This window comes from Nelumbo nucifera, chromosome 7 (genome assembly GCF_055504915.1).
Source record: "Nelumbo nucifera cultivar China Antique chromosome 7, China Antique-T2T, whole genome shotgun sequence".
Taxonomy (NCBI): Eukaryota; Viridiplantae; Streptophyta; class Magnoliopsida; order Proteales; family Nelumbonaceae; genus Nelumbo; species Nelumbo nucifera.
Genome location: NC_142655.1, coordinates 31924187 through 31949707, shown reverse-complemented (window position 1 = coordinate 31949707; position 25521 = coordinate 31924187). Strand labels below are relative to the sequence as shown.

Sequence of the window (25521 nt, the reverse complement as noted above, 5' to 3'; positions counted from 1 at the left end):
GCTGAAATTGTATCATCTTCGCTTCTTATCTGGTTATGCATTTTTTAGAAACACAATTTCATAAGCCATCTTTTTATACTAACCGTTTATACCATTTCACTTGGTGTATGATTATGCCACATCATTCTGGTTCAATAGATTTTCCCTTTCTAGTGGTCTGTTAAAGATTTTTCCCTTAGGCACTGTCTTACCTGCCTAGAATATTTTTAGGTGGAAGGGGTATTATTGCGAGCTATAGATGAATTGCAGGCACTTCAAGAAGAACGCAAGGTGCTGAAATTTCAAGTACTTTCTTAGAAGTTGTATTTTTTTTTTTTTAATTCTCAGTTTATTTACACCATTGTTCTGGGTTTTTTCAGAAAGTGGATCCTGGGACAGCTGAAGCTTTAGACCAGTTCTTGACAAAATTGAAATCATGTGCAATTGGGGATGCATCATTCACCTTCATTCTGGATGATCCATCTGGCAACAGTTTCATTGAGAATCCGTAAGATCTGTTTTATTAGTTTAATGTGAATTTTACATATTTCCATTATAATTTTAGTGAATTTTGGTTAGCTAAATGGTTAACGTTGAGTATTATTATGATTGTCTATGTTAGATAGATTAGGGGATTATTATGTTTGTCTAAATTACTTTTTTCCCTCTCTTTTCCACTTAGATATTTGAAATGGTTTCTTGATGGGGTTTCTCCAAAATGACGATACCAATTTGCCCTGTTCTAGGCCATGTGTTTATTTGTTTGTTGCATTTGTATGTTTTTATAGGTAATGTAACTTTTCTAATAATTAAAAAAGAATAAATCATGTACAGGGCTTAGAATTCCAAAATAGGCCAGACTAGCCAGCTATTCCATTGCTATAGTAGTAGCATTACAGCTGTGTCCAAATCATTTGTTCCCCATATTCCCCTTGTTTAGTGAAAGCATCAGCCATTGAAATAGCTGGTCTGTGCACCCATTGAAAGGTTATAAGTACTTCCCTGGCCAGCCAAAATTTCTCCTTGATTACTTGTCTATGCTGCCACATTGCCTTTCTGTTGTTCCTAAGCCAATTGATCACAAATTTAGTCTCCTTCCACAGGTTTTTTTTTTTTTTTTGATAAATAGTCTCCTTCCACAGTTCCACTACAATATCTTTCAGATTCAGTTGCCTTGTTGTCCTCTGTCCTTGCACTACAGCTAATACTTCAGCTCTTATTCAGTTCCCACACCCAATAGGTCTTGAAAACAGTGCTATCGCAGTGCTATTTGCATCTCTAAAGACCCCTCCCACCCTTGATGGCCTGTATTGCCAATGCTGCATCCATCAAAGTTCAGTTTTACGAGTTCCCTGTGAAGTGGGTCCCATTGTCTTTGAAGCACTGTCCCTTTGGGTGATGAATTGGCTACTACTCTGCAGCCTCTAGAGATATTATTCATAGAGAACAGGCCAAAGATATCCAAAATTTTCATCAAGTGCACCACTTTAATTTTGATGCAATCAAATAAACCTTCCTTACGATTCCCCATTAAAGATCCTTGCATTCTTCTCCTCCCAATTTGTCCAAATAACAGTTGCTCTTGTGCCTCTCATCAGTTGGGAAATGTCAATGGACTAAACTACTCTACTACATCAGTTGGGGGGTCCACTTGCATAAAAAGGTTTCAAAAACACTCACAAATACAAGAAACAAATGAACAGGAGGTTATTAGATGAAAAGAAGACTCTCGACTAGCCAAAACAAAATGCAAACATTTTGAAAAAGACACCAACCAGGTCTCTTCTTTTGAAGTTTATTGCATGTGTTGATTTTCTCTTGATACACTTTCTAACAGAAAGCCCTTAAGAGGCACGGGATTACTCCATATCTCTTTAGATGGAAATGAAGGCACCAAGGAGTTGGATATGGACAGGCCTTGTAAGGACCCAGGAAAAGGTTCCACAAGGGTGGGCAGACCAAAGGTTCCATTCCAATATTGCAAGGGTAGTGTTTTGTAAGCTTCCATTATATAGCAGCCTCTTGTTGTACAGGAATTTTTTTTTGAGAATTAATAAAATTTTTATACCTTTTCTCAAAAAAGGGGGGTAGATCAAATTATTATATGTTTTCACTCGTAATGTTTGTGCCATTTAACTTCTTTTATGTTGGATATATTATGATGTTGTTGACATGCACTGGCTGGATTCCTTTTTGTCTGATTTTGAATATATTCCATTGTCATGTATAGGCTTGCGCCAGCTACAGATCCATCACTAACAATTAAGTTTTATGAGCGGACTCCTGAGCAACAGGCATCTCTAGGATTCCTTGTGGATTCATCACCTTCAAGTGAACTTGGACCTCAGCGTGAAAGTGAGGCATTGGAAGACAGGATATGTGCTTCCAATGTAAAGAGAGAGCCGCATGGGTCAATTGGAGCTCTTGGTGGTCATAGAGCTATTGCTCAGGGCAATAGTGAGGAAGTTGCTGCAGCCTTGTTTAGGTATTCTGCACCAGAAGAGGTACACCTAATAGAAGGATATTAAATGCTACTTGTATTTTCTCACATACCCTATGCTCTAGCTCTATTGATCATCTCTTTACCTTCCTGGTCAGGTGATGACTTTCCCATCAACTTGTGGAGCTTGTGGCACCAGATGTGAAACTCGGATGTTTGTAACCCGTATCCTTAAATTCTTCTAACCTTCCTTTATCTTTCTTTTAATTTCTTTTTTCCAGTCACTTGACATGGTTTATCTCCATTTTTCTCAGTTTTAGAAGATAGACATCTAGATTGATATTTGATTTTTTTTTTTGAGAAAAAAGTAAGGTAATTCTTTATAACTCTACCATAGGCATTTATACATATAAGCCTTGTATTATAAGAAACCTTACACGTATAGACTAGGATGTACACTAGTCGTGTACAGATTGAAATTTAAAGTTATCCATGGGGAGTGGTTTTTTAGTGAAATTAGTTTCTTTATCCAATGGTTAATAAAATAAATAAATGGAGAAAAGGAGATCCTGTCCTGTTTAGTAAGACAAGAAACACAAATACAGAACCAGGCCTTTGCAAGAGGATGCAGGATCAGGTGAAGAGGATGGAGCAACAGGTACAGAGGAGGAAGAAGTAGCCATAGATGAGGCTCACGAAGTTGAGAAATCTGCGGATATGGAAAGGGTGCTGAACACAAGGGTGAGGGTCAGTAAATTGTTGGGTTTATTCTTCTTGGGGGGAGAGGATTTTGCAAAGGAAGCTTTTAGGGAGGTGGAAAATACTAGAGTCCAGACGAAAGAGAAGATTAAGGGGGCGGCTGATTCTGGTTCAGGGACAACTAAGGTGTTTGGAAGTTTAAAGATAGTTGGAGATGTAGAGGAGGGGAAGGGTAGAGAAGACCTGAGTGCTGATCGATTGTTAGAGAAGAGTGCCATATTTGAGTTAGAAAGAATTAATGCTCAAAGGGAGGGATCTACTAGGGGGGAGAAATGCCCTAATGCAGTAAGAAGATTTAGAAGACAGAAAACCAATCAAAATAGACAAGTTTCATATGTTTTTGCCAGACTGAAGCTGGGAATATATGGAGCGGGATTAAAAAATAAAGGGAGAAAGATAAAGAAAGTTACCCAGATGAGACGAGATTTCTATATTAGACAGTGGACATGATGAGGAAATGGATAAAGTTTAAGTTGAGCATTTCATCAGTTGGATTGTTTTGGTTTCAGGATGATTTTTTCATGTGTTTTCTGGCAGGTTTTGGAGGTTGTGGGTTTCAGTCTCTTGTTTGTTTTAGGGGTTTCAGTCTCTTGTTTGTATTTACAAAAATGATTTCTTACATTTACTAGGACTGGAATAAATCATTATCATAATCTCAATATGGTACATACTTGCATTGCAGAACAAGTATAGCCCTATTTAGGACTCCTCTTACTCTCTCTCTCTCTCTCTTGCTAATATACTTATGAAATCAGAAAGTTAAACCATTGTTTTCAACCCATTGTTGACCCGGCCAGTTGAACCGTTTGAACCGTCACCTGACCAAGATTTTGGGTCCGATTCAGTCAAGACCTGTCAGACGGTAAAAAACTGTTGATTTGGTCAAGAACCGTTTGACCTGGCCGGTTCAACTGTTGACCCGTTCGACCTGGTCACCGGGTCGCGGGTTGCACACTCAATGTATGCAAACTTTCGGAGGCCATAACTTTGCACTCTGATGTCCGATTGGGGTGCTTTTTTTTATTTTGGGTAACTTTTCGAGATCTATGCGCTCCAAGGCACCTTGCTCCACTATTTTCGCAAAAAGCCCCCTTTTGGCCTCAAATTGCAATTTTTAATATTTTTATATATAAAAAATTAAAAAAATGAGTTAAAAAATATAAATTAAATATAAAAATACATCTAACATATTTATACATTATTTATTGATAAAATGTATATTTATACAAGTATATACATGTATACACATATACATATGTATATAAATATATATATATACTTAATACGTATATATATATATATGTATATATACATATATGTATGTATACATACATATATATATGTATATGTATATATATGTATACATACATATATGTATATATACATATATACATGAAAGTAAAAGAAAACCTTCAATCACCCAAAACACTTCTCTTGAAGGCAGCCTATTTTTTGGTCAAGGCCAGCTGATGCATTATAAAAGTAGAATAGCTGTTGCAATGATGAAAGGGCAGAAGCTCTTGAATCTCAAGAAGTATGAGATCTTTAAATCATTGGATCAATGATTGCTCCCTTAAAGATTTATCTCTTGTTAATGCAAGGTTTACATGGTCCAAGATGCAGGACCATTCTTTGTATACAATTGGACAGGTTTCTCATGTTGATTGATTCTGATTGAATACTATTGCTTCGTATGTACTGCATTGCATGGAGGTCTTTCCACACAAGAGTTGGACACCACCTTTAACCAAAATGCTTAAGCTATTAGGTTGTGGGCCAATCCTCATGTATAAGTCCTTTGCTTCTCTTATTTCTATCCAAGGACTCGTACACTCACAGGTGCATCCCAACACTTACCAAGTTTGAAAATATGTGGATCACTAACTGACCTTTTTTTTTTAATTTTTTGATAAGTAGGATCACTAGCCAATCTTTTTTTTTGATAATAAAAGAGAATTTATTACAGAAGAAAAGCAAAAAAGCATACATGAGAGAGGTGACCAGTGGTAACCAACTAGATAAAGGAGACCATCCTAACAATAAAATCTCAAGACACAAACCTAAAAAATGACTTCCCTTGAATCTAACACCCAACACCCCTACAACCTTGATCCTACAACATAAGGCACACCAAAACCAATAGAAAGACAAACACTAGCCTCCACTAATCCTCCTTCTCGAGCATATCAACCCTCCCACCGTCTGCTTCATTCCAATCCTCTCCTCCTTCCCCCACAGTGTCAATCTTCAAACTATCCTCTCTTCTTCTCTTGAAATCTTCACAGGCTTTCCTTAACAAAAGCCTCACCTCCTAAGGAGAAAAGACCAAGTTTTTTTTCCAATTTAACATTCCTCTCAACAATTTTTCTCAACATCTAAACCACCTTTCTTTTCCAATTTTTCTTCTGTGGGCATACCAACTGTCTTCAAATCCACTTCTTTCCTTTCCTCATGATTCATAAGTTCTTGTTGAGCAATAACCAGATACGTATTCGAATTCGAAAGACGAGATTGTTCTCTCCCACCAGGACCAACTACCTTCGACAACTTCAACTTCACACTCTTTCTCTTGTAAACCTTTTTGAAATTTTTTGTGGGACCAGCTCCAACTCAACCAAGCTTCAGCCTCAAGAAAACTTTAGTTGCATGGACAATATGCATCTTGCTAGAAGCTTGAAACTTCCTCGGACCCAAAGTCCCAAACCAATTTTGATAACTTCACATTTATCCTGATTCTTCCTCCTATTACCCAAGTCAACACCCAGCATACCAACTACCACCATCTTAAAACTAACAGGAAGATTGGATGAAGGCACATCTATAAGGGTAAACCTGTTAGCAATGCCTCCGACCAAGTCACCCTCTTTGGCTTAACAAAATCTTTGGTCATCAGAATGTTGTTTCGATGCTTCTCGCTGTCCCCCAAATCTCCCCTCACCCACAATTACATTCCTTCTGCACCCTCTTTTGAAGCTCTCACACCCAACTCTACCAAAGAAATGTTGAATTCTTGAGATGGGCTGAGGACGTTGTCCTGAGTGACAAAATCGTCGCTCCGCACATGAGATCCACTACAGCAAAGATCACATGACCCTGAAACCATACCAACCTCATAATTAAGATGATCATTGCTAGAATCGACGAGCTTCTTCCCATTGTCTTCAGAAAGCTTCTTTCTTGCTCTCTTTGCTGGATTTTGAACTCTTCTTGATCCAACTCTGCTTCGTTCGTTTATTTATCAAAGTTCCCTTTTAAAACTAAATCTTATTTAATATATCGGTAACTTATACAACTGGTTCCAGTCTCCCTTCCTAATACAACGAAACCTCAATTGTCTAAATCTACTCAAACCATGATCCACCTTTGACCAAAATGGCTTTTCTTCTTCCTTGTTCCACCTTTTCTCTAAACCTCTTCTGGTCCCACCTCTTTAAACTTCTGACCCTTCACAAGTCCCACCCGACCCAATTGCACACCAACCCCAATGCTTTCCACTATGGTTACCAGAGGAAAGAACCGAAGCATCACTTTGATGGCTCCCTTTTTCCTTCATATCCCAACTGCCACCACACTTATCGAGACCCCAATCACCGTCCTTATGGGAAACATTTCCCAAATCCCTAAACTGCTCTTGTCTTCAACCTTTGTACCCTCAGAAATAAGCCAACTGTTGGACTTTTAGACTGCAACACTAAGAGACCATGGCTCTTCACCACTTAATCTCCCTCACAAACCCAGATTTTCCACCCATCTCATTGGTCTGATCCTTCAATCACAACCCTCAGATAAAAAATGTTTCCTACAAGTCACAGGGATAAAGAGTAATCATCATATATGGTCAAAACTTCTAAGAAGAACATAAAATACATTGTAGCTGCACAAGTATGGATTCCAAGTTGTATAATCTAAGCATGATGCATATTACTATGCAGATCTGCATGGATCACCTCATAGCTTATAATTTTGATAAAATTAGTTTTCACTTGAACCAATGTCTGGCAATTTTTCTTTAGTTATTGTTTCACATGGAATGCTGAGCTTTAACCACATACAGATATTCCATACTTCCAAGAAGTAATTGTCATGGCATCATCTTGTGATGCTTGTGGTTACCGCAATTCTGAGGTTTGTGGTTGTTATATTCTTAGAGTTTTGGTTCTTTTCTTTGTTCCTTTTTACTTTCTTGTCTCTCATTATTATGATCATTATGTACTGGACAGTTAAAACCTGGTGGTCAAATTTCTGAAAAAGGAAAAAGAATAACAGTCCATGTGGAGAAAACATGTGATCTAAGTCGGGATGTTATAAAGGTTTGTATATGCTGATTTCCTCAGCTTTCTCTAGGCATTTCTTTTTTGCTTTAGAAAGGAACAGTCAATTTCTTTCTCACAGGTAAACCAAGGAACCCATAGATTGAAGGGTGGACAGAAATTTGAGGGTCCTAGTTTTTCTCTTTTCCGGTGGGTGCAGAGATAATTCCAATTATGTGTTGATTTCATCTCCCCACCACCAACCACAAAACAAAATCAAATAAAAACCCAGAAGAAAAGAACCTTATTTATTTGGATCTTCTAGCTTTCTCCCTCTCGTTCATTCTAATTCTAAATTATTTGTAGTGTTTTCTTCTCCAATCCAAGTTCTATTATATAAGATTACGGTTATTTATTTTATTATTTTTTATTGTTTAGTAGATTTTAGTCTATGTTCTATTCTCTTATAGTTAAACTTTTCTTATTTTTAATTATAACTAATTACTATTGTTATCTATGGGTGCAAATGGATCAGATCATGATCGAATCTGAATCCAACCTTATTTTTGTCGATTTTGGATTGAATCGGATTGGATAATGGGATCTGATTGAAAATTGAATCGAATTATGTACATATTAATATATAATGAAAATAGTTAAAAAAATACTTATGTTTTTTGTTTTTCTTTATATAAATTGTTATGTTTATTTTATTTTAATAATTTATTAAAAATTTCAGAATTTGAATCAGATCAGATCGGATTCGGATATTCAACATCCTTAGGGGATTCGAATTTGAATCGCCATATATTAAATCCAATCGGATCTAGGATATGTGCTATCAGATTGGAATCAGATATACCCTGATTCAAATCCGATCCATTTGAATCCCTATTGCTATCTGCTAAGGTGCTGTTCAGTTGTACTGACATATGACATTTGAAAAGAAAAACACTTCTGACAAAAGCACTATGAAATTGTGATTTTCTGCTTTTTCTGACTACTAAATGTTAGTGAATGTTGTTTTTGAAATCTGGACACTGGTGTTTGTGAAATGACAACTTGCAATTTTACCCCTGGGGAAGAATATTTGGTTTAATGATTAAAATATAATAATGCAATTGGTTTATATTGAGAACAGAAACACAATTGCAGCCAGCTTATTGCAATATACTTCCTATTCTTGACCTTTTTTTTTTTTTTGCATTTACCAGTCTGATTCTGCATGTGTGAGAGTCCCAGAGCTTGAGTTGGAGCTTGCTAGTGGCACACTAGGAGGAATTGTTACAACAGTAGAAGGTTTGATTACTAAAATTAGTGAAAGTAAGTCCTCTGTTCATATATTCTTTGTTTCCTGAACAAAGCACTTTGTTATCGTTTGACCAATTTCTATCTCTAGTATTATGTATATCTTTATGCAGATTGAATGATTTTCTTGAAGAGACTTGCATCTAAGTTGTTCTATTTCTGAATATCTGTGGGTTTCACTTGTACAAAAAAAAAAGAAAAAAACTTGTGGATTTTGTATTTTAATTATTAGTTTTTTTGGTGGTATTAATGACATATTGATCCTTTTCAATTTAACTCTACTAAGGGTTGCATACTCAGTGAGAGGTTATAGCATGTTTTGTACCTGATGCACTGGAGTACAATTTGTGAGAATTGCATAAGGGAAGAAAAGTGGAACATGCTTTATTATGTAGATGAAAAAAGGCAACTAGATGGTTTTATTGAGCAAGGAAAGAATTAAAATTTGCCCTATCAGTGAAAAATAGATTTATTTATTTTTTAATCAATAAAGACTTGCAATGGATTGTAAACATATATTTTTTATTTTAATCAGTAAATGATTTATAGATTAGGGTGGAACATATGACCAGGGAGGGTTGTTACATATCTTCCACTTGTCTGCATTGCTTGTTGTATATGTGATTCTGAACGTTCTAGGAAAAAGGTGCAGAAATATTTCCTTGGGGTGTTCTTTTCTGATGAATTCAGCAATTGGCACTATTAGTTGATACTATGAAAAGTGCAATTGAAGCTGTGTTCTCATTATTTACATACAGCAAACCATGGAAGCGTTGTGTTGTTTTCTTCTAGTTACATAATTTCTTTGATTTTCTTGTAACTAAATCGATGAAATATTAATTTATTTCCTTTCTAAAACCTAGTTAGTCAGCAACATGTTAATTCATAATCTATGAAACAAATGCAATGAGGTTTTTTTAACCTATATATATTTCACACAAAATATTACAAATTCATGTAGTAGCCCTGATAGATTGCTCCTCACTTTGTTTTCATACCTCTACTCTAAGTTTGAATTTCTTTAGCCTCCAAATGGCACTTTCCCCCCTTATATTAGAAAACTAACATATACTTATGGAGGTTGAAACTTTGATTCTAGTCCTTACAATGGTAAAATGTTTGCTATCTGAGACGATGTACTAATTTGTACATTATCTTGTTGGCCATTTATTTATCATTTAAATTAAAAGATAATTTGTGTTTTTCAAATCAAAACTTAGTTGTCACTACAGTCTCCACTACAATGTTAATGAGTCGAATTCAGCATGAGGTATATTCTCACTAAAACAAAGTCTAAAGGATATATAGTATATAGTAGAATGCATTAACACGTATTTGTAAAACCTAGGTGCACACCTAGTTGCCTAGATGGGTGCCTTACTGGTACAAGTCAAGGTGTTTAGGTGAGGTACCCAGCCAGGGATTCCTAGTCACCTAGGTGTTGCCTTCACAACTATGCTATTTTCACAGTTGAGTCATAAATTGATTTGGTTTTCTGTAATTCATGTGAGATCCTAAATAAGTACTATCTGGTTTTTCAACACAGCGGGGTGTTTGATTGTCATTTTAATCTATAGGCATTGTATTTAGTGCAATTACTTGTTCTTTTCTTTTGTTTCTTCTTTGTTTTGTGTTGATTTTAGGCATTTCTCTTGGGGAGTAGGTGGAAGTATTTGGACATGGCTAACAAATATATGACACTTGAGATATTTTTGTGGAGATTAATGCATGATCTTATATACTTCCTTGCAGATCTTGAGAGAGTACATGGGTTCACATTTGGAGATAGTCTTGATGATTGTAGAAAAACCAAATGGCTAGATTTCAGGGAAAGACTAAGCAAGGTAATGTATAAGATGTACTTTGGTTTACCTGTATATGAAAATTATGTCATTGGCAGTGGTTTAGCTGCTACTTGCTTGTTCAGAAAGTTCAAAAATATGGTAGTCAACTTCGAACTTCTGACTGTAAGCCATTAACAGATATGCCAATGTATTAAAAGTTATATAATGCTTTGGAGTAGATGACTGGATATTATGAAAACAACTCTATGTTATAAAATAAATTACTAATTACATGTGAACTGTGAGTAATGTAGAGATCACATGGTCCTTGCTATTTGTGGACATGAGGGTATTTCTGTAAGGTTTATTTATCTGTGGACTATTGTGTAATTATTAAGTGTAAGTGGCTTATCTATAATTCTGAATAGTTGTTCTTATGTAATTATGGTTTTGAGAGTCTATACAGGGGTACATTATTGTGTCTTTTTATTTCTCTGAATAGTAGACTCAATTCTCCCATGGATATAGAACTCCTAGCTAAACCACATAAATCTGCCTGCTTTTGTTTATCCACACTTTCTCCTATTTTTCTGGATTTTGCTTTTTCTCTGCTGTAAGTTAATATTATCAGTCATTAAACTGTAAGGCTTAGGTGTGTTGAATATCAATGCAACACATATTTGTGGTTTTTTGATATTTTGTTGAAGTCTGTCAACATTTTAGGTTATTTTTGATTGGTGTTTTGAACTTGAGATGGGACCACTCTGATTGGTTGATTAGGACCTGGTAAGATTCTTGTATTCAGTGTGAAACAATGCAAATAGTGTTTAGGAAAATAATGGGTGTTTTTTGGGTGCCATGGGTATCTATTTGTTGGGATGCATGTGTGAGTGTATGAATTCCACATTGAAAAGAGATAATGGGTGTTTTTTGGGTGCCATGGGTATCTATTTGTTGGGATGCATGTGTGAATGTATGAATCTCACATTGAAAAGAGATAAGAGATGCAAAGGACTTATAGACAAGGATTGACCTATAACTTAAGCTTTTGGGTTAAAAGTGGTGTCTAACTCTTGTATGTAAGCTTTACATGTGCATACAAGCTCTCTAGTGTGTGTGACTCTCCCTGGTCCCTAACTAGTGGTATTAGAGTTGAAGGTTTGGTTGGGCACATGTTTTGATGGATGCACACAGTGGCTCCAATGGCTTTGCTTGTTTCCCATGGTTTGAGTGGTTGGCAAGAGAGGTTGATCGCCCATGCATGGCTCCACCCATGGTCAGGATGCTTCCATTGTTGAGCAGTGCAGTTGAACAAGGGCTTTTATGGTCGTGAGCAAAGGGCTCTTGGTTGGTGTGTGTCAAACTTGATGATATGATGATGAATCCTTTTGAGGGGGGGAGTGCTTGATGTGGATGAAAAGAGACTCTCTCATGAGGGGGAGATAGTTGGGATGCATGTACGAGTGTATGAGCATACATTGGAAGGAGATAAGAGATGCAGAGGACTAATGGCTTAAGATTTTGGGTTAAAGGTGGTGTCCAACTCTTGTGTGTAAGTCCTCCATGTGCATGTGAGCTCCCTGTTATTTGTTCAGATTAATTTAGATAATTGATCTCTTTGGTTAATATATTTTTTATCAATTCTAGAGATTTTGGGTCACCCAAATTTAGACAATCTCTCTCTCTCTCTCTCTCTCTCACTCACTCCCACTCACTCATTTGGTGGGTTTTTCTTTTTTGAGACCATTCAGAGCATCTGGTTGGTGCTCCTCTTAGTTGTTTTGTATAGTTTAGCTTTCTGTTGGTCAACCTTGGCTGGCGATTCCCTAGTTTACTTTCGTTCTTGACATGGTTCTATTATCTACTTTGGTGTATACAGTATACACTGGCTTTCTGTTGGCTTATTCTGATTTCATGGCCTCTTCCATTTTTTTCCTCCAACATGCTGATTATTGTGTTCTGCTTCAGCATTGAGAACATTGCAAACTCAAGTGGGTTTCCTCATCTGGGTTTTCTTTCAAAGCGGGTGTTGCAGGACCATAAGGGTATTTCTGTAAGCTTGTTGGGCCTGGGGACTATTGCATAATTATGATAGTGTAAAGGACTTGTATGTAATTTTGGGGTGTGTTTTAGGTGTATTCAATCCAGTGGTTATGGGATAATTTAAGAACCAACTGCAATTTTCTGAATGCTGGATTCAAGCTCCTCTCCCTTGGATGTAACCCTTAAAGCCAATCCACAAATATTCTCTGTTATTCTCTCTATTTTTCCTTGTTATCTTCCAACCAGCATGTTTTATTAGAGGCGCCCCGGTTCTTTGCAGAGCCTAGTTTCCTTTTGTCTTTTTTTTTTTTTTCCGGAAAGATAGTTTCCTTTTGTCTAAGACCTTGTAGTTGGCAAGTAGGCAATCAGTAGTCGGTTTCTAGAACTCTGTATTTTCTTATTTTACATGGAAGTTGATCAAGAGGATTTCTTTCTTTCAATCTTAAACCAAGAGGATGACTGTTCCCTGGTACGAAATTTTCCATGTAATGTTTATTTGGGTATAGGTGAAGGGTTTATAAGTGGATGAGGGTTCTTTGCCGGCTGGATTTTGTATCTCAGCCATGTAACAGATGATTTAGAAATCCAGACACAATGGCACAATAATTAGACAGGTGACCCAACTCATAAGAACTGTTGCAGTGTTGAAGGTTTTCTTTTGTGTATCTTTGTGTGCTCAAGGACACACATACTCAGCTGTACTATATTTTTTGTACAGTTTCCTTTCAAAACTTTACTTTCTTTTTTATTTTATTTTTTGTTCTTTCCATTAACCATTGTTTCCACTAATGCAAGTTATTTATGTTACACAGCTTTTAAATTTGGAGCAACCTTGGACTTTAATTATTGATGATGCATTAGCAAATTCTTTTGTTGCACCTATTACAGATGCCATTGAAGATGACCATCAGCTTAGCTGTGAGTTTCGAGCCATCAGTCTTTAGATATCTTTGTGGTTCTTGGAATAACTTACAATTATATTGCCATCTGCTAGTCTGTTAATTAACAATCCACTAAATGTTTTCTTACTGTGGTTGGATATCATGTCCAGTTGAAGAATATGAGAGATCCTGGGAGCAAAATGAGGAGCTAGGCCTAAATGACATGGACACTTCATCTGCTGATATTGCTTACAATTCAACCACGGCAACATGAAGTTATTAATTCATGTTTCGCCCTTAATTTTTTGCTAACTTTGGTATAACTTCCTTAAATTTATCTTGTACAAGAACAGTGAGTGATCAGAAAAGAAAAAAAAAAAGAACAGTGATTCTTATAAAAGCTCGGCAAACTTGTCATCATGCTTTTCGGAACTTGATTAGAGCTGTATTATTAATATATCATTAACCTAATTGTGCTAAAATGAAAACGGTAGAGGAAAGTCATCTTTGCCTGCATAATCGTAAATTCGTAATGGTTAAATGGTGTGCTTATTTTTCTCTTAATTTCCAGATTTAGCCTCCTGCAAATTTCTTTAATAGATTCAGTGTATTCCACTCGATCACAATACTATATTGGCAAATTTAGAACGTCTCTGTTTTTCTCTTCTATATTGGCAAATTTAGGAAGCATATTGTAGAGAATGGGAAATACCATAGTTATTTTTAGTAGCTCTGGCAGAGGTGTAAAGTGGGCTGTGCCGGGCCGTCATGGCATGGCCCGTGGGCAGCCCGTGCAAAAGGCGGGCCATGCCATTCTGGTCCGTGGGCCGTCACGGGCTGTGCTGCCCTCCCTAGTGGAAATTTTGGGGGTTGGCCCGGCATGGCCCATGGCCCAGGCTCATGCCATGCTGTGCTGTGCTGCGGGCCTGGGCCATGCTAGGCTGCAGGCTTTGTTGGGCTAGGCCACAGGGCGGGCCTTGGGCTTGGGATAAATCGGGTTACACTTTTTTTTTATTTTTTTGTGTTTTTAGAAAATTTTGATTTCTTTTTCTAAGTAAAATTGTAAAACTAAAATATTTAACTTTCCTTTGAACTTTGGGAATTGGGAACTATTTAAAAAATTAACAAATGAGAAATCTAAGTTATCTAACACATAAATGGAAAAAAAAATGCTTAACCAAATTGAAATAAAAAATTAAGAATGATGGAACATGGAATAATAAATTGGAAGAAAAATAGGAATTTTATTTCATTTAAATTTGAATGGTACAAATTACAAATACAATGATTGGATCATTGGATATTTGGATGAATGAAATATGAAAATGGAATAAATTAATAAAATATAAGAAATACAATATAGTTACAAATTGAAAATACAAAATTACATTGTTAAAAATTTTAAAAAAGTATCAAATAAATTAAATAAAATTAAAAAGTTTACAATAATTTGAAAAAATAAAAAATTCTATACAAGTTAAATTCATAAATCATGATTCATGACTTTCATCATCTGCTTCGAATGAAATATTCGGTGTAGTATCATGCCCTCCTTTATCTTGTAATATATCTTCTACATCTAGCCAATCTTTGAAATAAATGTACATCTCTTGCTTTCATTGTTCATGCAACTTCTTTTGTCATCCAACACTCTAGTACCTACACTAAAACAAGACTCTGATAAAATTATAGGCACTAGAGGGGTTAGTAGATCATGTGCCATGGCGGCGAGAACTGGATAAATTTTTGAATATTCACTCCACCAGTCTAAAATATCAAAATTATTTGATCATTCACCTAAATTAGAAAAATTTGCTTGTAAGTAAAAATTAAGTTCAGTAAATGAATTTGTTGTGGAAGTAGCAGATTTATGCCTTTTATTTATTAAATAAAAAAGTTTTTCTCTCCTACTACTGGGCTCAAGGTCAGAAGCAGAAGATGTTGTACAAGTTTTCAAATTCATATAAACTGTACATTTCAAATAATAAATTATTAATTTCTTCTTTTTTATTTCCTATATCAATATTCATATTTTCACAATATGATTCAAGTAAAATATCTAAACCATCGTTCCTAATCCTAGGATCTAATATTGTACCTAAACAATAAAGGGGAGAAATGTTCTCCCAATATTTTTTAAATTTATTTTCCATTATCTCAACAATACATTGAAATTGTGGATTATTTCTATATTTTGCAAAACAATCACTAATTACCATTCATTAGTTGCATCATAAAAATGTTTTAAAAAATCTCTTATTCAGACTGTCATTTCTTAGTCTTCCTCGAATATCATATCATTAGGCATTTTTGAATTATAAAAATAGAAAGAATTTGTTTATGAGAAATACAACTTTCTAACATAGCATGGTAGAATTCCACCTATGCTTTACATCTAATATAAAATGTTTATATTTTAAACCATAATTTTGAATAAATATTTAAATTCTTGTTTTCTTGCCCCTAAACTTTTAATATATATAATATAATTTCTAATCCTAGAAATATGAGTAGAAATAATATTCAAGGCATCTTGAATACATAAATTTAAGATGTGACATGCACATCTAATATGAAATAATTTACCATTTAAGCATGGTCTTAATTAAGATTTTAAAATATTTATTGCGGAATCATTATTGCTGGCATTATCAAAATTAATTTACCATTTAAGCATGATCTTATTTTCTATTCCATAAGCATGCAAAGTATTTAAAATACTTGCAACAATAGTTGGGCCAGTATGTGGCCATTCAAGCCTAGTAAAACTTAAAATTCTTTTATTCAAAAGCCAATTTTCATCAATGAAATGACCAGTAACGCAAATATAACTTACATTAAATTTGGATGTCCAAACATCTGAAGTAATTGCAACTTTAGAATTAAGATTTGCTAACAAAGAAATTAAATTTTGTTTATATGAATAAAAAATTTTTAAAGCATCCGACCTAATAGTATTCCTAGAAACTTTTTTATATTGTGGGTTTACAGAATTACGCAACCATTTTTCAAGCTTTGGATCTTCAGCTAATATAAATGGTTGTTTTACATGTACAATATACTTAGCTAATTCTTGTGAATATTTAAAAGTACCAAAACTACCCCCCTCCCAAATTGTGTTTGAGTTGTTTCTCTCCCATCATCTTCTTCCTTCTTATGGGTGAGCAGATGTCTCCTCAAATGACCTGTACCACCCTTGCTACAATAAATAAAGTCCTTCCTACAATTTTGGCAAATTGCCATTTTCCCCTTCTCCTCAATATCCTCTACTTTGAAAATTTTCCAAACAGGGCTACTCAACTTAGAGGCCCTCCTTTTTCCCCTAGTATTAGTACCAAGGGTGAAAGTTCCACTTCCATTGACATCAATCACATCAGTGCTAACACTATCATGATGCGATTGAATATCATCAATCGCATCAGTACTATTGGGGAATCGGTTTTCAAAAGAGCCGGCCATTTTTTTAATTCTAAAAAGATAAAAATTAATCTAATTTGACTTACCCGAATTATCGATTCAAAATCACAACTTGATTCCAACAGTTGAAGCCTTTCAATGTCCAAGCCTCCCAAATTGAGATACTTGAGCTGGTTAAGCAAGCCTTCTTCTTGTTGAAAGTTGAAACTTCGATAAAATTGAGACTTGAGAATTGGAGAATGTAAAATTAGACAATTAACTAATCGTAATTACTCAGATTGTAGAGAATTGAGAATGTATGAGTATGAGAGAGAGAGAGAGAGAGAAGAGATTAAGAGAATTGTTGAATTGGTGTGATGAGAATAGTGGATGATAGGGCTATTTATAGGAATTGAACATAATTCAATTGCCCAAAATACCAAAAAAACTAGTTGTTATTTAGTTGTTGGAAGGGGTATTTTGGTCATTGTAAAGTTATTTATACCTTTACCCAAAAAGCCCTCCTAAACTAGTTGTTATATTGCTGTTGGGAGGCATTTATGTTATTTATTCAACCCCCCATAAGCAAAATACATAAATACTCCTCTAATATGGCTATTTATAGTTGTTGGGGTATTTCTATAAAACCCCACCAAAAAGCTAAAACTAGCCATTGGGCCCCTTGTGGGGGGGGGGGGGGGGGGGCAACGGCTATATTCCGGGCGGGCCACGCTCGGCCCGGTACACGCGGGTAGACCTGTTCATGAGCCAGGTCGGGCCAGGCTTGGGCCGGGCTTTTACTCTTCATAAACATGATTTTGTTAGGCCCGAGCCTGAGCCCGATCCCGAGCTCGAGCCCGGCCCTAATAAAAAGCCCAACCTAACAAAAGAAAGAACTCACCGCCGGTGATTGAGTTCGCGTCTGAGAGAGAGAGAGAGAGGACTCACCACCAGTCTACCGGAGTTGTTGTGCCGATGAATGTTCACCGGTTCTGTGGCTGCTTGAGAGTGTGAGGAGGATGTGTAGAGAAGAGAGGTTTGGCACTAGGCAGTTCGGCTAACTGGAAAAGTGGAAAGAGATGAATGAGAACGGTTACTTAGATATTAGGGTTTTTGATTGTCTATAGGTCGGGCCGGGCCGAGCTCAAGCTGGGCTATTTTGAAAAATCTCGAGCCTAGTTTGAATTTATTGCAGCCGGGCTTTTTGCCCCGTGGGCTCATTTGCGTGTTCAAGCCCGTCCGAGGGCCGGGTCGGCCCGTCGGGCCACCCGGCCCATGAATAGGTCTACCCGCGGGCTGCGAGTTTTCGTGTTGTGCCCATGGACCTCAAACCCCCAACCTAGCATGACACAGACCTTCGTGTTGGGCCTGGCACAACCCATGGGCCTTCGTACCGGGCCACGAGCGGCCTAGCCCGATTTACACCTCTAAGCTCTGGAATAAGGTTCAAAATATTGATATTGCCCCTTATATGGATACATATCCTGATATGCATGCTTTGAAATAAGGTTCAAAGTATTGGAAAAAAAATTTAAGAAATATATTGGGATCCATTTTGGTTTTATGTGGATACAAATAAAGTTAATGTTATGAAAGTTTAAATAAGATGTAAAAACACAGTATTAGTAACAAAAATACATCAATTGTGCGTGTGCGTGTGTGTAATTATTCATGTTCATATTCAAAAGACATAAAACTTGATTCATATAAATTATTTGCTTGACCTCTAATATTAATATTGGTAAATTACACGCATAATCACTGATTACATGTTCGATATTTTAATTACATGCTGAACCATTAATTGCAAAAGATAAAAAGTTTACATGATTACTCCTTGTAAATTTATCGGTTATTTTATATTCGGTTTACAGGTTGTAATGTTTTATTAAAATAATTGCTTTAAATTTATTTTTATTTCTAAAATTACAAAAAAAAATAAATTTTTGACACGAAATGTTAATGGATCAATGGATATGATAATTCATTGGTTCACGTCATAGTGATTTTCTATTTTGACATATTATAAACATTAAGTTTTTATTTTTATGGTAATTGTTCAGTTACAATTTCTGGAGAAATATCCACTTGCCTATTAAGAAGAGGTTAAGGGAAATGATCTAATTATCAATCTACCCAAAATAGAAATCATTTGTACATATGAAATATATCCTTTATTATCACATCATGTAAAATATATCAAATTTTTATGTAATATTTTAATTTTCAATATTTTATTAAAAATTATATATCTAATTATAATTTATAGGGAAATTGTCTAAAACTCACCATGAGTTTTCAGCATTTCTCTTAAACTCACCACAACTTTTCGAAATGTCTAAAACTCACCATGTCCCTAACTTGACGTTAAAACAAACTAACGAGCATTAATATATTACCATTTTAACCTTCATAGAAAAATATAAAATATATACAAAATAAATTATCAGGTGTTAATATATTACCACATTAATATTTAGACATGAAAAATAGGAAAAAGTTCAAAAATTTTTCAAATATAAAATACATAAAAACATAGAAATTACAAAAAATATAAAAAAAATATAGAATTTGCAAACAAAATAAAAAATTATTTTCAAATTATAGAAACTACAGAAAATGAAAAACAAAATCAGAAAATAAAAATTGTAGAAAAAACACCAAAATTTTATAGATTGTAGAAAATAGAAAATTGTAAAAAAACAGAAATTATAAAAAACATTAGAAATTATAACAAAACATAAAAAATGCAAAAAAAAAACAAGAAAATTGAAAACTGGAAAAGACCATTTTTCCTCTAACTCACCATTCAAGGGTAATTTGGTCATGAAAATTGTTATTTATGCTGACATGAACACCTCTGTTAAGAAGCATTAATGGTGCACTAATGGAAGGTGAGTTTTGGAAAATAAAAACTTGCTGACATTGTGAGTTTTAGGCATTTTGAAAAGTTGTGAGTTTAAAAGAAATGTTGAAAAACTCTTGGTGAGTTTTAGACAATTTTCCTAATTTATAAGGGCAAGGAATCTAATTAGCCGACCATCCAAGATACATAAACACAAATCACAAGTGAATATGATTTTTTTCTTATTAAAATAATTATTTTATTATAAAAATTATGTAAGATCAAAAATCTAAAATTTTTAGCAAAAGTTTTTAATGGGTATGAAAATGTGAGTGTGTATGATAAATGCTAAGTTGCAAAGTGTTGTCAAGTGCTATGAAACAAAAAAAATAAGTAAATGCAAGAGGAAGCAAGACAAAGAATGTGGGAGATTTATAGAGGTTCAGCTATCCCAGACAATGTCCTCTCCTTAGGCACTTGAAAATTTCATAATCTATTATTAGTTGGATTTATAGGTGCCAACAAGACTTGTTACAAGCTTATGGGTGCTATCCCAACCTTTATTGTGTTCAATCACTAAACACTTCAATACAATTCAACTAGAATTCCTCTTGTCACCTGAGAATAATCACTATTGAAACTACAAAGATATAACACAAGGCTGACAAAACAATACAAACAAGCTACCTTAGTATGCAAGAAGCACAATATAAACTTAGGCTCAATAGGTCTTTTTGGAACTTGATGTAATCTCAATTTTTCTTACTCAATGCATTTATGCTTAAGTCTATTTTTAACTCATATGAAGCTTTATTGATCTATCTTGTTATTTTCTTGCTTTTCCCTCTAATTTTTCTTGTGAGCTCTTTCATTTTTTTTCTCAATTTGATGCTTTCTCCTTTTTCTCCAAGATTATATACCAAGGATTCAAAACAAGAGTAATATGACCCTTTGAATCCATTGAGACATGAGTTTTCCTTTATTGGAGAAGTTCAGAGGTGATTTTTCAGTAATTTCGTGCCATCCCAAAGAGGAAAGAGGTGTTGGAGCCTTAGATAGCCATTAGAATCGAGTTGTCAGACATTTAGTATGCTAGGTTCCATTGATAGACTAAGTAATAGACTTGTTGGCTTAAGAAGTCGACTTTTAAGTGAAATTATAAATAAGTAGACTATTTAAGAATTTTTCACTCAACCGATCACATGTAGTTGATTCCTCATCTCAAGTAATCAACTTCTTGGGTTCCCAAAATTCAAATTTCTTAACAAGTTGATTCCTAACCTTTGGTTGATTCACTCAACCAATCAGTTGTAAGAAGATTCAGGAACTTGTCTAAGAATCCAACTAATCTAACAATTGGTCTCTAGTTTGTTTAACCAAGGTTGGTCTGAAACCATCTCAGTTTTAGTTTCTTGCAACTGATTACATCAAATTTCTAAATGACACAATTCTTAATCTTCATTTGAATTTGACTTTTCTTCAATCCAAAGATGGGGATTATTTTCTTGACCTTTTTTGCACTTTGAACTTGGAGTAAATATAGATGTGTTTTTACATATGGAAATCCAATCATATTAATAGCTTCAATGAGTTGTTATTATCAAAACACATATGGTCAACAATCTCCCCCTTTTTGATAATAAACCATTGATGAAAAATGATATAACACACTCATAAATAATCATCAAGCTTATAAATATAATGAATTGAATATTATGCTTCCCTTGAATTTGTACTCCCTCTTATGAAAAATTAATTTTAACCTTTCAAGTTCACATTTTAGGATTCTTCACATTTTTCCATTTTTACAAATATCATTTTCAAGAATGTTTTCATGAACAAATATTTCTTTCAAGCACATATTCCCCCCCCCCCTCCTATTTCATTCACTTTTTGTCAATGGCTAGCCAACATCATCCTAATCAAGAAGAAGAATGGTCAGCTTAGTAAGTTCTTTAACCTATAAATATACCCATTGTGCAATCGCACATCATAGTAAAATTAACCTCCAAATTTGTTACTTTCTAAGTGTTGTGTCAACTTTAGGGACCACAATAAAGCCTTCCCAAAGGAGGAGTTCCCACTACCCAACATGGAAATCCTAATAAATGTCATGATTGACAATGAACTATTATCCTTTCCTGATCGACCCTGTAGACGTACCACATATAGCCTTCAAACCCCTATAAGTAATTTTTACTATTAGATAATGCCATTCGGACTGAAAAATGTTAGGGCCACATATATTAGAGAGCGATGACCTGTGTCTTCCACAATCTGATGCACAAGGAGATAAAGTGTTATGTGGATGACATTGTAGTCAAGGCAAAAAAGAAAGCTGATCATACGGAGGTTTTGAGAAAGGTGTTCATGTGATGTAGATAGTACAACCTAAGCTACAATGTCAATTAGTTCAAAATACATCTAAATGATACCAAAGTAAGAATCATCCTAGAACTGCCACCCCCTGAAAATGAGTCTCAACTTAAAACCTTCCTAGGAAAGGTATCCTATCTAAGGAGGTTCATCTCAGGGCTTGCACCAACAGCCTCACCTCTACTCAAACTCACCAGAAATGCCAGTCAGTTCCAGTGAAGTATCGACCATAAGAAAGCCTTTGAGTAGATAAAAAATGCCCTAGACAAAGCACTGACCATGTCCCCTCCATAAAGCAACAAAGAGTTCAGGCTAAACATTGCATCGAACTAGGAAGTCATAGGTTGTTTCATCACACAAGATAATGAGGAAGGGCAGGAATGCCCAATCTATTATGTGAGTAGGAACCTCAAGCCAGTCAAGAAGAATTACTCCGACATGGAACAACTATGCCTAGCCATAGTCTTTGTTGTACAAAAATTCAACCATTACATTATTGGCCAGAAAATCATCCTCAACCAAAAGCAATCCCATCAGATACTTTGTAAACATGCCACTTCTTTCAAGAAGACTGGTCAAGTGGATGATGCAACTAAGTGAGTACAACATAGAATACACCCAGCCCAAGGCAATCAAGTGTTAGGCCGTTGCCGACCTCCTAGTAACCCTTCCTACAGAAGACCCTCTTGAGACTTTTGAAGATATCCTAGGAGAAAAACCCTTCATTGCAATAGTAGATGATGTAAATGAGAGCTAGAATTTCATGGAAATTGTACGAAGTCCTCTGTAGGGGCAGGAGTAACCTTGATATCCCCCTCCAGAGGCACCATGGCCTATTCTTTCAAGTTATAGTTACCTATTCTCATAACATTATAGAGTACGAAGGGCTAACCATAGAAAGGGATCTAGGAGTGAAGAAAATTTGGGTTATGGGTAACTCACAGATGGTAATTGAGCAAATGCAAAGAACCACCATATTAAAAGAACTTTCAATTCTACCCTACAGAACCCTAATCCAAAATCTCACCGGAGACCTAACCATTACCTACCACCATCGTAATAGAGATAAGAATTGGTATGCTAGTGTGCTTGCCACATTAGGATCAAAATTTCAGACTAGTGAAGGTTCCACCACTATTTATGTCAGAATACAAGGCTAACCCTTTATAGACAAGATAACCCATTGGGTGGAAACACAAGACAAAATTGGAGAAGGTGATTGGCGATTACCCATCACCCAAAAACTCCAAAACCCCACTTTTCCAACCCAAGACAACAAGATACTCTTGCGATATCGGTTGGTACATGGGGTACTATACCACAAGATGCTAATGGAGTGTGAGCCCGTTGCCTCAAACCTAATGAAAGAAAAATAGTACTAAGAAAAACCCATCAAGCATGCTGCAAAAATATCATTGTGACATTATATACGAGATTGTAGTGGTTAGGATACTATTGGCCTGAGATGAAGTTCAATGCAATGAAGCTACAAAATGACTGTAACAAGTGTATACCCAAGTCAGGATATTCAAGTGCCTAGAAGTAGACACAACAAATTAGAGGGATACCTACATCGCATACCTGATAGATGGCACCCTATCCATAGACATAATATTGAAAAAAAGGTTACTCTCCTGGATTAAAAGATTCTACTTATAAGACGGATTGTTACATCACAAGTATTACTTGGGTCAACCCCTAAGGTGCCTCGTAGGGGATGAAATAGAATAGATACTGGAAGTAGCTCATGGCTTCGAACTGGAAACACACTAATGACACATGGCCCTATATAATCATATCCTTCACCTTGGCTTCTATTAGCCCACCATTCTAGATGACACAATGAAGCATGCCAAGAAGTGTTATGCATGCCAAATACATGGGCAAAGAATACACTAGCCTACCAATGAACTACACCCCATCATCGCACCCTAGCTTTTCCATACCTAGGGGTAGGTCTTCTCTAAGGGATATTGTTTCATAATAGTGGCCACAAACTATTTCACAAATTGAGCTGAAGCCATCTCTTTAAAAAATGTGGTTGCAACTAACATCACAAACTTCCTAAGGTAGCACATCATTTACCACTTCAGTGTCCTAATGAGAATCCTCACAAAAAGTGTCCTTTCCATTAAAAATCAGGAGGTTAGGGACCTATTAGGGTAATACAGGGTGTGATTGGGCACTTCTGCAACATATTACCTCTAGGACAATAGGCAGGCTAAGGCTACAAACAAGACATTACTAAAGATGTTGAGTAAAATTGTGTCTAAAAGCCAAAAGGAAAAGGATTGGGGTAATAAATTCTCCACAACACTCTGGACTTATAGAACATCCATCAGGAAGGGTACAGACCACACCTTATTCCCTTGTCTATGGCCAAAAGGCCATCTTACCTGTTAAAATACAAAAAGTATCTACTAGAGTAGACTATGCGATGGGGAAGAGGTTTAGCACAAAGGGCACAGAACAGTTCACCTATGATAGACTAGAAAACGTTGATGATGTTCAAGAGAAGTGTCTCTAGAGACAAGTCAAATACAAGAAAATCATGACCTCAAAGTTCAACAAGATGGTTGAACCATGGGTCTTCAAAGAAGGCAACAATGTACTAAAAACAACACCTCATGTGTGACAAGGAAAGTCTATAGGGAAATTTGCACCTAGTTGGGTAGTTCTCTATATAATCAAACAAAACCATCCAACTGGTTACTATGTCCTATGATATCCCAAGACTAATGAGCAAGATGAAACAAATGAATAGCCATTGGTTAAAGATGTATAGTGAATAAAAGAATTCTTCCTCTGTTTATGTAATACTCTTTCTATTTTGTGATGTAATGTTGCTTCTATAACATCTTTGATACTTTAAGAAATGTATTCACTCTCATGATATGAATAAAATTCTTTGGCCTTTTTTTACATGATCTTCTTCCATGGATGAATTAACTTTTGTATTTGACTATTCCCACTCCTGGAATTGCATACCATTCTTACTCACAGCATGCTAGGTATATCAAATACAGTTTAAAATCACATTATTTGTTTGAAGTACAAGCACACTAATCATACAAATAAATATAGTATCGTAGATAGTGGTGACATCACATTAGTTTACTTTTACAGGCTTGGGCACCCCTTACTTTCTCCGAGTAACCAACCTCGGATGATAAAACCTGGGAACTAGTCACAAGCACATCAACACATCTTATATAAAAGCTTTGGGTAACCAGTCTTAGGCACTTCAATTCATACAAAAGCCCTAAGTAACCAATCCCAAGCACATTAATACAACTTACAAATTCCTGGGTAACCAGTCCCAAGCAATACAATTTGTACAAAGTCCTAGATAACCAATCCTAGACACTTTAGTACAACTCACAATACAAAAGCCCTAGGTAACCAGTCCCAGGCATACTACATCTTACTTGTAAGGGTAACCAGTCCCAGGCATACTACA

General features: G+C 35.6%; 1 protein-coding gene across 1 annotated transcript in view; it reads left to right on the top strand.

Moving 5' to 3' along the window:
* The window catches only part of LOC104598259 (uncharacterized), a 28844-nt gene extending 14881 nt beyond the window's left edge, over positions 1-13963 (top strand). The window contains exons 7-16 of the mRNA XM_010260216.3: positions 211-270; positions 360-487; positions 2210-2483; positions 2578-2644; positions 7233-7303; positions 7399-7488; positions 8643-8751; positions 10489-10580; positions 13376-13481; positions 13615-13963. Of these exons, the coding sequence (XP_010258518.1) occupies positions 211-270; positions 360-487; positions 2210-2483; positions 2578-2644; positions 7233-7303; positions 7399-7488; positions 8643-8751; positions 10489-10580; positions 13376-13481; positions 13615-13718 (1101 nt within the window). The 3' untranslated portion in view covers positions 13719-13963. The remainder of the gene's footprint in view (positions 1-210; positions 271-359; positions 488-2209; positions 2484-2577; positions 2645-7232; positions 7304-7398; positions 7489-8642; positions 8752-10488; positions 10581-13375; positions 13482-13614) is intronic.
* The last annotated feature ends 11558 nt before the right edge of the window (positions 13964-25521 follow it).